Here is a 12350-nt window from a genome sequence, read left to right as displayed (position 1 = left end):
CATTACCTTGTTGATGATTCATGAGTGTGTGGGTAATTGTTGGTCCCAATTGATGTATGTTTGATTCACCTTAGCTTAGATGGAATAACTCTTTTCTTGTGGAGGTGGGAATGACCTTATTTGCTTGAGGACAAGCAAAAGCTTAAGTTTGGGGGAGTTGATAAATGGAGATTTTGACTACTTATTTGCGCCTTTTGACTTTCGTTTTAGTTCAAAAATGCTTAAAGGTATTCCGGAAAACTGATGAAATATGCTTACTTGCAGGAGTATTGGAAAATGAGCCAAAGTGATAAAATTCAACTCAAGAAGGAGTGATTTTGAACAAGGACAAAAATCAAGCAAAAAGGGCTAAAGTGCGGACCGCGGAATTCTGTCTGCGGCCGCAGAATAAGAAAATAATTTGACAGTGCTGCAATGCAAAGTGCAGACCTCATAATAATTGTGCGGCCGCAGAAGTCAAGGTTCAGAGAGTTGGGAATTCAAGACAATCAAGATCTGTGGATCGTACTATAATTGTGCGGCCGCAGAAATCAAATTTGCGACCTCACCCAGAATTGTGCGGTCCGCAGAACTCAAGATGTGCGGCCGCACCCAGAATTATGCGGTCCGCAGAACTAAAGAAGTGCGGCCGCAGTTCAGAATTGTGCGGCCGAAGAAACCACTCCTGTTAAGAGTTGTAGCAAAGTGCGGACCGCACACAGAATTGTGCGGCCGTAGAACCTCCTAAAGGGCAATTTTGTCCGAAAATTCTAGTTTTGTATAAATAGACTATTTTCACGAAATTAGGTCAAGTTTTGAATATCTGAAAGTTGGTAGTCGTTTTCTTTACTGTTTTAGGAAACTTTATCATAGCTTGTCAATTTTACATTGGATTTTCATCTATTTATCATTAAATATGAGTTTAATCATCTTTTCTTCTTTATTTTCTTCATCACCCACTATGAGTAGCTAAATTTCTAGCTAGGGTTGTGACCCAACCCTAGTATTCGTCCTAACGGGTGTTTGATTTAGGGATTGTTTATGATTGGGTGTGTAATATTAAGCCTAGTTCTTGCTATAATTATAGAATTAATGGTTGTCAACATTGATTCAAGCCTATTTGACTTAGTCTTTACTTGAGAAAAAGAGACTTAGTCTAGAAAAACTTGGTTAACAAGAAATTGGAATGAACTCAAGAAATTGATAGTCCCAATTAAAAAGGTTGAATCTAGATATAGTAAAACTCGACTTGAGCATCTATCAACTGTTTTGTGCATTACCCATTTGGACTTGAGAAAGCCAAATTGGGTAAAATCACTCTATTATCGAGATGTATTGAGTGGGTAATTGTGTGTTGATTTCTATAATACACCCCGACCAACAAAACCCTCTCTAAAGCCTACAACCCGTTAGGCAAACACCTAAGTCAAAGTCATAGCCCTAGATCTTTTACATACTTGAAAAACAACATCAAAAATATTATTCTCTAGCTTGACATTTGCAAACTGTAGCATAATTTAGAAGTAGAATCAAAATACAGTATATGAAAGTGCATCTTAGACACTTTATGTGCTTAATCTGAATATATACCTAATCTCATCTACACTCCTTGTGGATTAGATCCCGAATCCTAGTTGGGTATTATTATTGCAATCGACTGCTTCACAACCCCAAACTGAGGTGTGATTTGGGCGAGATCTGTGCATTTTGTTGTTGCATCGTGGTTAGACACTGTTGGTTGCCTGAAGCTTGAAGAACGAGCTTAAAACTCTATTGTTGAAGCTCAAGCTTCTAAAACTTGAAAATGGGTTTTGTTGATTCGGTGTTTGTTTGAAGAAATTGTTGTTTGGGGTTTGTTCATAGAGTTGTAGGGAACTTGTATCTCAAATTTGGTGAGGTTTGGTGAAGATTTGAGGTGCTTTTGGTTGAATTTGGGATTTAAAAATGAAGAAGAAGGAAGAACAATGATGTTGTCCACATTTTGCATAAACAGCCATTTTTTAGATTTTCGAACATAGCCATTTTCCATATTCTTGCACACTTAGCCAGATTTGGTACCCCAATGTCAAAATTAGCCACTTTTGTCCAGTAGCCCATTCTGCCCAGTTTTAAAAAATAGCCTTTCTACCTTGTTTTGTTTGTCTTTCTTCCTTTCTTTTCTTGTTTATTCAAGCTAGTTTACTTAAATATTAGTTCATACTTAGTGATAAACTAGTTCTTGTGTGTTTTATTTTATTTCGTGCTAATTTTATTCGTGCTTTTCTCTTTAGTTTCGTTGTTAATTTTTGGTTTCCATTGTCCTTTAGTTATTTTAGCTTCTTTATTGAGTCACATAAACTCCATTCACGCCCCGAAGTTGGAAGGTCCACTTGAAAGTACCTTGATTGAGTTTGATATCAACTTTGGATATTCATCCAAGAATGAAAAAAGACATGAGTGGTGAGATTCTTAGAGTGTGTGCCTAAAACCAAGTGCATTAGAGTGATACACGAGTAGTAAAATTTGAGTAAATTATTTTAAGGATTCACTAAGGGAGTGAATTGGAGAGGCCCTTTTATTTTTTAAACTTGTTTTCTTTGTTTGTAGGTACTATATCTTTGAATATTGAAGGTACTTCAACTCCAAAGGAGGGAGTCTCTAATGAGTCCATTTTTTAGGCTTTACAAGCTTTGATTATGAAAGTTGACAACATGAAACATATGGTCAAGTCTCATGACAACCTTCTTAACCAATGGCAAGGCTTGTCACCTAATCCTAACCAAGGAGTGGGAACTAATTCAACACCATAAAATAGTTCTACTCCCACCGTACCACACATTGAAAGGCTAATCAATCAACCACAAGTTGCTAACAATCAAGTACCAAGACAAGTTCTACTTCTACAAGGTATACAAGCAAGAGCTGAGCATCAACAACAACCTCTTAGGCCACAACAACCGTAAAATAACTTTGATGATGATTTGGACTATGACGAGCAATATGATAAACCGATTAGAGTCCAACCTAGAAGGAATGGACAAGGAGGCTTTAGAGGGAGAGGTGGAAGGCATGGTAGGAATTTTCAAGGTAGAAACTTGAATGATGCTTATGATTATGGTTATGATGGAAATGTTGGTAATGAGGAACATGGTAGAAGGTGGGAAGAAGAAGAAGACCGGGGTCTTAATAACATCAAGACTTCACTTCCTACTTTCAAGGGAAGTAGTGACCCCGAGGAATTTTTAGAATGGAAAATGTAAATGGAAAGGATGTTTGAGCTTAATAATGTATCCGATACAAAGAGGTCCAAGCATGCCATTTCTAAACTTGTTGGTTATGCTTCTTCTTGGTGGGAGAAAAAGAAACGGGATAGAAATAGAAATGAAGATATTGTCATTGACTCTTGGGGATTTCTTAAAGTGGTTATGAGAGCAAGATTTGAGCCAATCTTGATGAGTTAGAGACCACTAGGGTTAGAGCCAATCTTGATGATAATGGAAGATGCATGATATAAGCATGAAATCTCTAGCCAAATGACTTTGCACAAATTTGTTACTATACATGACGCGCTCCAAGGAGCTATCAAGGTTGAAAATAAACTCCAAGAAGAGAGGCAACTCAAAGAGAGAAAATTCAAAAATTACAACACTCCATGGAGCAAAAACAAGGAAACTTGGCAATCTCTTTCAAATGAAAATAAGCCAAAAGTTGACTCCAAGTGGCAAAATGACAAAGGCAAACCAAAGGTGGAGGCTAAGGAGGGAGGTAACAATTCTAAACCTTATTTTTAAAATTCTAACTCTAATAGGTGCTACAAATATCAAGTATATGGTCATAAAATGAGTGAATGTACTAATAGAAGAACCATAATCCTTATGGAAGAAGCTTATGAAAGGGAAGAAAGTAGAGAATCATGTGAAGAAGAGGAGGCCAAATGTGATGATGAAGTAGAATATGACACTCCTAATTTACCTTTGTATGTTGTTAGGAGAGTGTTGAGTGCACAAGTGATAGAAGATATGAACCAAAGAGAAAACTTGTTCCATAGAAGGTGTAAGATTAAAGATCAAATGTGTTCTTTGATTATTGATAGTGGTAGTTGTGCTAATGTTGCTAGTGCTTCTATGGTTGACAAGTTGAACTTGAAGACTCAAAGATATACTCGTCCTTATAAACTCCAATGGCTTAATGAATGTGGTGAACTTAAAGTGACTAGACAAGTTTTGGTGAGTTTTAAAATTGAAAAGTATGTTGATGATATTTTTTGTGATGTGGTGCCCATACAAGCATGTCATTTATTGTTGGGGAGGCTGTGAAAATATGACAAGGGTGATCTACATGATGGAAGGGCTAATAAATATTCTTTTGAGAAAAATGATAAAAGAATAGTCCTTACTCCTTTGACTCCATTTCAAGTGAGTGAAGACTATAGGCATATGAAAGAATTGAGTGAGAGTGACAAGAAAGAAGGAAAAGAAAATATTGAAAAGAAGAATGAAAAGAAAGAAGAGATAAAACAAGAGAGTTCAAGTGAGGAACATTCTTCTTATAATTCTCTCGTGACTAATATTTTTCTTGCTAGTTGTTTAGCTTATTGTGTAGATCCTTTGAAGAAAGATTCAAATGGAAGTTTTCAAGAAAGAACTCCAAGTGAAGTGACCGAAGCCACCCTACCCCAAAGTAAAGATCTTTCCATTCTTCAAGGAGGTAAAATAGAATCTTTAGAAGTGCATCAAGCTATGATTGCTAAGCCTAACACTTTCTCCTTGTGATGAGCATAGTGATATTTCAAGTATTAGTTTGGGTATATTTATTGATTCTAATAATTTTTTAAGTTGTGGAGATACACTAGATAATGATTCTAGTTGTTTTGATGGACTGAATGACCTATTTGCTTATGAAGAAGTACTGATTGAGGTTGAGGAAAGCGTAAAGGTTGTATCTTTATATGTGTGATTTGTTGAGTTTGATCCATTAATTCCTATTGTTCATTCTTTCTATTTTGAGGATCATTCTTTAATTGATGATGATTGCTTATTTGAAGTTGAATTGAATGGTAAAGTTTAAAACTTTAAGCCATTTGATTCTTTCTTGTTTGATTGTAAGATGGAATCTTTCGAGTTTGATTTGGATTTACCAATCAAAATTTCTATTTTTGAGAAGTCGTTTGAGATTACTAATGAGATTGTTTTGGAAGCTAAACTTTTTGTAAAAGAAGAAAGTTCTTTACCTGGTGTAAACTTTCTAACTTTTTTCACTCATATATTTGATAGAGCTAATTTGTTTCACTACACTAGTGCTTTGAGTTTAAAACAAGTTGATAACTTTCATGTGGATTGGTGTGATGAGTTTACGAAAAAGCATACAAAATCTTTCTTGAATGATAATATTGGTGAAGCTAAGAGATTTATTTTATTTGAACATACCATTCTTATTCTTGATTTCTCATGTCCGCTTGAATTCAAGAATAGCTTGTTTATTTGGCTTATGCTTATGCTTGGACTTGATAAAGCTATGAGAGTTAATACTTTTCTTAATGATTCTTATATTGAGGCACACTTGGTGTGTAGATTAGAGGTGTTTCATGACAATTCTCATATTTTGGGTAGCTTTTATGCTTTGTTTTGTCCATGGGTATCATTAGATTTTAGTTTGAATGGTAGATTTGTCTTACTTATTGGTTTGGATGCTTGGATTTACCATAAATTTGTTAAAATATGATTTACTTGTTAGTTTGAGGCACTTGCTTATGTCCAAGTTAAAATTTTACTAATGAAGCTCCATTTCTTTTGTTTAAAGGTTCAAATTCGAGGACGAATTTCTTTTAAGGGAGGGAGGATGATACAATCTAGATAGCCATCGAGCATTGGAGGCTACGTTCATAATGGGGCGGCTACATGTATAATTACGCCAACAATTAAAGACTACATTATATTTGATGGCTATATTTGTAATATTTAACTCCCTACTATAAATAGCCCTTAAGGCTCTCATTTTAGAGTTAGCTTATTTTGATATTGTGAATGAAAACTCATTGAGAGTGTTTAGGATGAATTCCTATGTTGGTTGATTACTTGTTAAGGTGAACTTGCAAGGGGATTGCTTCCCCTTGAGGGTTGTTCCTATAGTTTTGGGTCAATTAAGTCTTAAATTGATTGAGTATTTGTTTATTTCAAATGTTCTTTCAATTTCCTTAGTTAGTTCTCTACTAAATCTCTATAAGATGAAATTTGCCTAATTACTAATTATTTGTTCGGTTGTTAGATTAATTGTTTGGTTTATAAAATCTAAACAATTAAATTGTCGTATTAGCTCTTAGTTATTAATCTTAAGAGTTGTAAGAATGCTGTAACTTAGTTTAATTCGTAGTCATTAAGTTAAATATTTGTCAATAGTTATTCAAGTTATCGCTATTAAAGGATTGCTAAGAACTTTAACGAATTGTTACGGTTTACTTAGAATTTTTTGTTAGATAATACTCCTATTTATAAAAGCGGACTGACACTTTTTTCAAATGAGAAATTATGAAACTGAAATTCGCAAAAAGGGAATAACCTATAATTTAAATGTTTTACTCATTCTTATCTAGGGAATCTTAAAGAATTAGTTTTGATTTTTTCCCCCTCTGATCTGAAGTATGATGGCAGAACAAAGTAACCATCAAGAAATAGCATATTATGCCTCTTATTGCTTTAAAACATCGAAATTATGGTCCAGTAAATGTAATTTTTATTATTATTCAATAAGTATTCCAGTTAAGACTGTTAGTTCTTCTTGCTTCTCATTCTCTCTTCACATTCACAGGCACAATAGTGCAGAATTAAAAAAAAAAAAAAAAGCATATGACAGAAAATAATCGAAAATCGAAAATAAAAAGCAAAACTGGCACCACCCCCACCCCCCACCCATCCCTATCCTTGCGATCGCCACTCCGGCCCTAAATCCCGACTTACCATCCTTTTGTATCCTTACCCTTTCGTCTCCTATGGTGTTGGCTTAAATTAGTATATTTTTCAAAATATATTTTTTGCTACCTAACCAAATACCAGAAAATAAGTAAGAAAATCACTTATTTTTCAAGAAAACATTTTCTACCATTTTCTTGCACACCAAACACGCCCTAAATTACAAAACTTTCATGAATTTAGGACTAATTGAAAATAAGGCCGAGAAAAAAAATGGGAATTTTATTGACTGAATATTTTTTGGTTTTGAGTGTATGATATCGTTATGAGGCTTGGATTAAATTAAATTTTATCGCATAGGAGTTATTCAAAAAATTATTATGTTAATATTTTATTTTATTCACTAAAATTTGAATCCTAAATCTTTAATAAAGGTCGGAGAATGGTACATCGACCTCAATGTTTGATGGTTATATACTCCCCCACATTCGGGAACATCCGATTGACACAAAAGGGAACTCCACCCACAAATTCAAAAGAAGGGAAAACTGATTTCTCTTTTATCTCCTCCATTTTTCGTCGTTTTCTCGGGTCAGTGGGTCAGGGGGAAATTTATACAGGGTTGTAACGGTTGTTTTGGACCCCGTGAAACCATTTAGACTTCCTAAGCCCGCGATGCTAAACCACGCCCCACTCCTTCAAGTGCCATGTGCCGTCGTTAAGCCCAAGTACAAAAGCGTGTCCTTCACTAACCTTTGTGATCGCGTAAATTTCCTCGCCGTTTCATTTCACTGATTCACGAGTCACTGTCACTGCTCGTTACTTCCAGTATCTTCTAGTGGTGAGCACCCTCCACTTTCAATCAAGAGATTATGAGTTCGAGTCACCCCAAGAGTAAGGTGGAGAGTTCTTGGCGGGAGAAAGTCGAGGATCTATCGAAAATAACCTCTCTATCCCAGGGTAAGAATAAGGTTTGCGTACACACTACCCTCTCTAGATTAGCTTTTGTGCACATGACATTTGCAACCAAAAAACATTAAATAAATGAATAATTAAATAAAAAGAAACACAAAAAAAAAAAGGAGAAGCTTTTGCCGTCATGTTTATGACTTAAATCGTATAGATTTTGTGATATAATATTGTACAATTGATTCATGTTATTATGCATTTAATTTAAGTATCTTTTGTAAACATGGAAACCAATGAAACGTTCACAAATCAGTTTCGATAAATTCTGCCACGTGTATGCCCGCAGCTCCCATATCCATCTTTTTCGTCGCTCTCACCTCCACTCGTGTCAATCTTACCGACTTGCTTACTCGCCCTTTTCTTCGCTCACAATTTTAATTTTATGATTTAAGATTAGAGTTCCAGTTATTGATTATATAATCACTTTGTTTGAGTTATGCTTTTAATTATAAAGTTCAATATTTTTAGCAATTTCAATTATTTCACACAATTCAGGTTTTTCAAAATTATATGGTCCACAACTAGTACTAATTCTTCCCCTGCCCTTAAATATTTGTTTCTTTTCAAGAAATCATAAGAAGGTTCATGAATATAGAAGGTAAGAGAACCCTCTAGTGTGATGAAAACGGTAATTTAGACATAATAAACTTTAAGTCTAATCATACTCGAAATCATTTATTTTCTCTGATCAAAAAGAAAAAAATGCAAAGAAAATGCCAATTGTTCAAATTTTTGCATGGCTAAGATTCACTTTTATATTCCTAGCCATAGCAACGGTTCAAAGTGGGATCAGATCCACTGTAGAAATGCCATGTGTACTCCCACTCCCGCAAAATGTGTGTATATATATATTGCCATGTCTCAACCAACTGGCAGTGCAAGTGGAGGTCTTAGCCTTAAGTATACTCATAGCGTGTTCTTCTCTTTGTTTGTTACAATTACAAAACCTTTCCCCTTTGATCCTTTCTAAAGTTTCCTCAAAATGTTTATTGAGAACTTTAAGGTTGAGAGCCCCAACGTTAAGTACACCGAAAGTGAGATTCACTCTGTCTATGATTATCAAACCACTGAGTTAGTTCATGAGGAGAAAAATGGGACTTACCAATGGACTGTCAAGCCTAAGACTGTCAAATATGAGTTCAAGACTGATGTTCATGTTCCCAAATTAGGGTATGTGTTTTCTTATACCAGATCCTTCATTTCTTTAACATTTACTATAATAAAAAAAGATTTAAAATTTACCCTAGATTTGAGAAATTAAAAAATGGGTCTTTTTTATTTTGCGTTTACTATGGTTTTGTGACATTTTTTTCTGTAATTTTTGGATAGGGTTATGCTTGTTGGATGGGGTGGAAACAATGGTTCAACCTTGACCGGTGGTGTTATTGCTAACAGAGAGTGAGTTTCATTCTCTTGTGTTTTTCTGTAAATTTTCATGATTTTATGTACTATATTTTTTTATGTTGTAGAGATTATTTCTTCCTTATATTATGGTCTGTTCTTGAACATTGGCAGAGGAATTTCATGGGCCACCAAAGATAAGGTGCAACAAGCCAATTACTTTGGCTCTCTTACTCAGGCTTCTACTATTCGAGTTGGGTCTTTCAATGGAGAAGAGATCTATGCTCCATTTAAAAGCCTCCTTCCAATGGTAACCTTTATTGCTCTGTCCCAATTTATGTAATATCGGATTTTGAAAGTCAAACTTTTTAATTTTGGTCGTCTTTGTTAATATTTTTATATTAATTCTGTTTGTTGATGGTTCTTTTTAATTGACAAATGAAATAGGTCAATCCAGATGACGTAGTGTTTGGAGGATGGGACATCAGCGACATGAATTTGGCAGATGCCATGGCAAGGGCTAAGGTATTTGATATTGATCTACAAAAGCAGTTGAGGCCCTACATGGAATCTATGGTCCCACTACCTGGTATCTATGATCCTGATTTCATTGCTGCTAACCAAGGGTCACGTGCCAACAACGTGATCAAAGGAACCAAGAAAGAACAAATTGATCAAATCATTAAGGATATTAGGTAAAAAGGGTTGTTTTATTTTGTTAACAAATTGTGTAATTTCCTCTGTTTTAGAGTGTGCTAATGTAGTGTTGTTCTTTTGGTAAATTAGGGAGTTTAAGGAGAAGAACAAAGTGGACAAGGTGGTAGTCTTGTGGACTGCTAACACTGAAAGATACAGTAATGTGGTTGTTGGACTTAATGATACTATGGAAAATCTCTTTGCTTCTGTGGACAGAAATGAAGCTGAAATATCTCCTTCCACTTTGTATGCTATTGCCTGCATTCTTGAAAATGTGCCTTTTATTAATGGAAGCCCACAGAACACCTTTGTGCCAGGTCTGTTTCAATCTCAAATTAAAAGTACTTGCTTTGGGAATCAGCTGTGTGTTAGTTTTATGTATTAAATAAAATTTTGCTGAAAATTTCTTAGGCCTCATTGATTTGGCCATCAAGAGGAACACACTGATTGGTGGTGATGACTTTAAGAGTGGTCAAACCAAAATGAAGTCAGTGCTGGTTGATTTCCTTGTTGGAGCTGGTATTAAGGTATGACTTGTGCTTCAAATTAGCACACTTGATATGTAAAGATGGGATTCTTGATAGAGGAAAGTTGAATATTGGTTAAACTTGTGTTTGTTAAAATTACAGCCAACATCAATTGTGAGCTACAACCATTTGGGTAACAATGATGGAATGAATCTGTCTGCCCCTCAAACTTTCCGCTCAAAGGAGATCTCGAAAAGTAATGTTGTTGATGACATGGTTTCAAGCAATGCCATTCTTTATGAGCCTGGAGAGCACCCTGACCATGTTGTTGTGATTAAGGTAAAGTACATCTTTTCACAATTAAAAGAATATCATAAAAAGACGAGGCATTAGACTAATTGTAGCATTGGATTTTGGGATACAGTATGTGCCATATGTGGGAGACAGCAAAAGGGCAATGGATGAGTACACATCTGAGATTTTCATGGGAGGAAAGAACACCATTGTTTTGCACAATACTTGTGAGGATTCTCTTTTGGCTGCTCCAATTATCTTGGATTTGGTCCTTCTTGCTGAACTCAGTACCCGCATTCAGCTCAAAGCTGAAGGAGAGGTCTGTTTCTTTCTCTCTGACTGTTAACCTTTACACTTAGTTGCAAACACTTTAAAGTGCTAGTTGATTTGTTCTAAAATTTACTCGAATCATGTCTTATTTTCAGGGTAAGTTCCACTCCTTCCACCCCGTGGCTACTATCCTCAGCTACCTTACCAAGGCTCCTCTGGTAAGTTTTCTTGAACCTTATTTCTTTTTGTTAAAATAGCACCAAAAGCAGCAATGTGCATTTACCAAGTTTTGGTTCATAAGTTGCAAGACTGAATAGTTGATTGGTAGGGCCAATACAATAATGTGACACTACAAGATGTTTTCATTCATGTTCGTCCCCTTTCCATATCAAGAAGATGAGATCATAGGGGGCGACGGTGTAGAAAGCATCCAACAACGGCCTTTGAGTTTGAGGAGAGAAAACCCCTCCTGTCGAGGTCATACATCATACAACAGGCCCGAATTGAAGTCGAAGACCTATTCGAGGTCAAGGTCGATATTTTCAGGCTCATGTCTAACCATTATCCTTTCCTTTAGTCATGAAAGGGCTATTTCCCCTACCTTTCTTTCTGGTCGCAAGATTTCATTCCCCTAGTGCTTTCTGTCCTTCACTCTAATAACCTGAATAATTGGTGGCCCCGTTGTAACTTAAAAATATGCAGAGACCTATGGTCACAACAAACTAAAGAGGGCTTCACATGAACCACAAAGGTTGTCATTATCATCACATGAACACACACTTTAAGCCTAAATTTATGTGTGAACATCTTAGGCTCCAATACATAACCCTGTTTTTGATGTTTGTGTTGTGAATTGGTAAACAGGTACCACCAGGTACACCAGTGGTGAATGCACTCTCAAAGCAGAGGGCAATGCTTGAGAACATATTGAGGGCTTGTGTTGGACTTGCACCAGAGAACAACATGATTCTTGAATACAAATGAAGATCGGAAAGGACTCAAGAAGCTGTACGGCAGAAGAACCATAATTGTCTTACTCAAGAAGCTGTGCAGCAGATGAACCATAATTGTCTTTCTTTTCTTTAGTATTTGTAATCTTTATCTTTCATTAGTACTATGATATTAGCTAAATGTTGGCAGCCCTTCGAGGTATAGCTGTTTTTTAATGGCAGGCCAAGTTGAATGTCATCATAATTTCTTTGTTGTCTTTGTATGTTGGCCTTCTATTTACAATGTTGTATCCGTGTTGCTCTTGCTCATTTAGAGATAGCAACGCTTTTCTCAATTGGAAATACAATGTGTAGTCCTTTAGACGTTAATCTAGTTCTCTCTTCTTTCTGAAAGCCGTTGCGCCTTGGCACTAGCACATATACTCGTCAGCAAGGCACATTTACTCGTCAGCAGACGGTATAGTCACATTACAAATATTCCACCAGTACGGATCATTTAA

The 12350-nt window shown here is 35.8% G+C and overlaps 1 protein-coding gene across 1 annotated transcript; it reads left to right on the top strand.

Moving 5' to 3' along the window:
• Positions 1–8721: 8721 nt before the first annotated feature.
• LOC107766502 (inositol-3-phosphate synthase) lies at positions 8722–12216 on the top strand. Its single transcript, NM_001324917.1, is given in 10 exon segments — positions 8722–9002; positions 9162–9230; positions 9348–9483; positions 9621–9868; positions 9960–10186; positions 10281–10396; positions 10499–10675; positions 10761–10949; positions 11056–11118; positions 11765–12216. Coding segments are annotated over 10 exon segments (1533 nt in total). The 5' UTR covers positions 8722–8814; the 3' UTR covers positions 11885–12216.
• Positions 12217–12350: the final 134 nt, after the last annotated feature.

This window comes from Nicotiana tabacum, chromosome 13 (assembly GCF_000715075.1).
Source record: "Nicotiana tabacum cultivar K326 chromosome 13, ASM71507v2, whole genome shotgun sequence".
Taxonomy (NCBI): domain Eukaryota; kingdom Viridiplantae; phylum Streptophyta; class Magnoliopsida; order Solanales; family Solanaceae; genus Nicotiana; species Nicotiana tabacum.
Note: the sequence above shows the minus strand (reverse complement) of the source record. Positions and strands in the feature narration are given on the sequence as shown.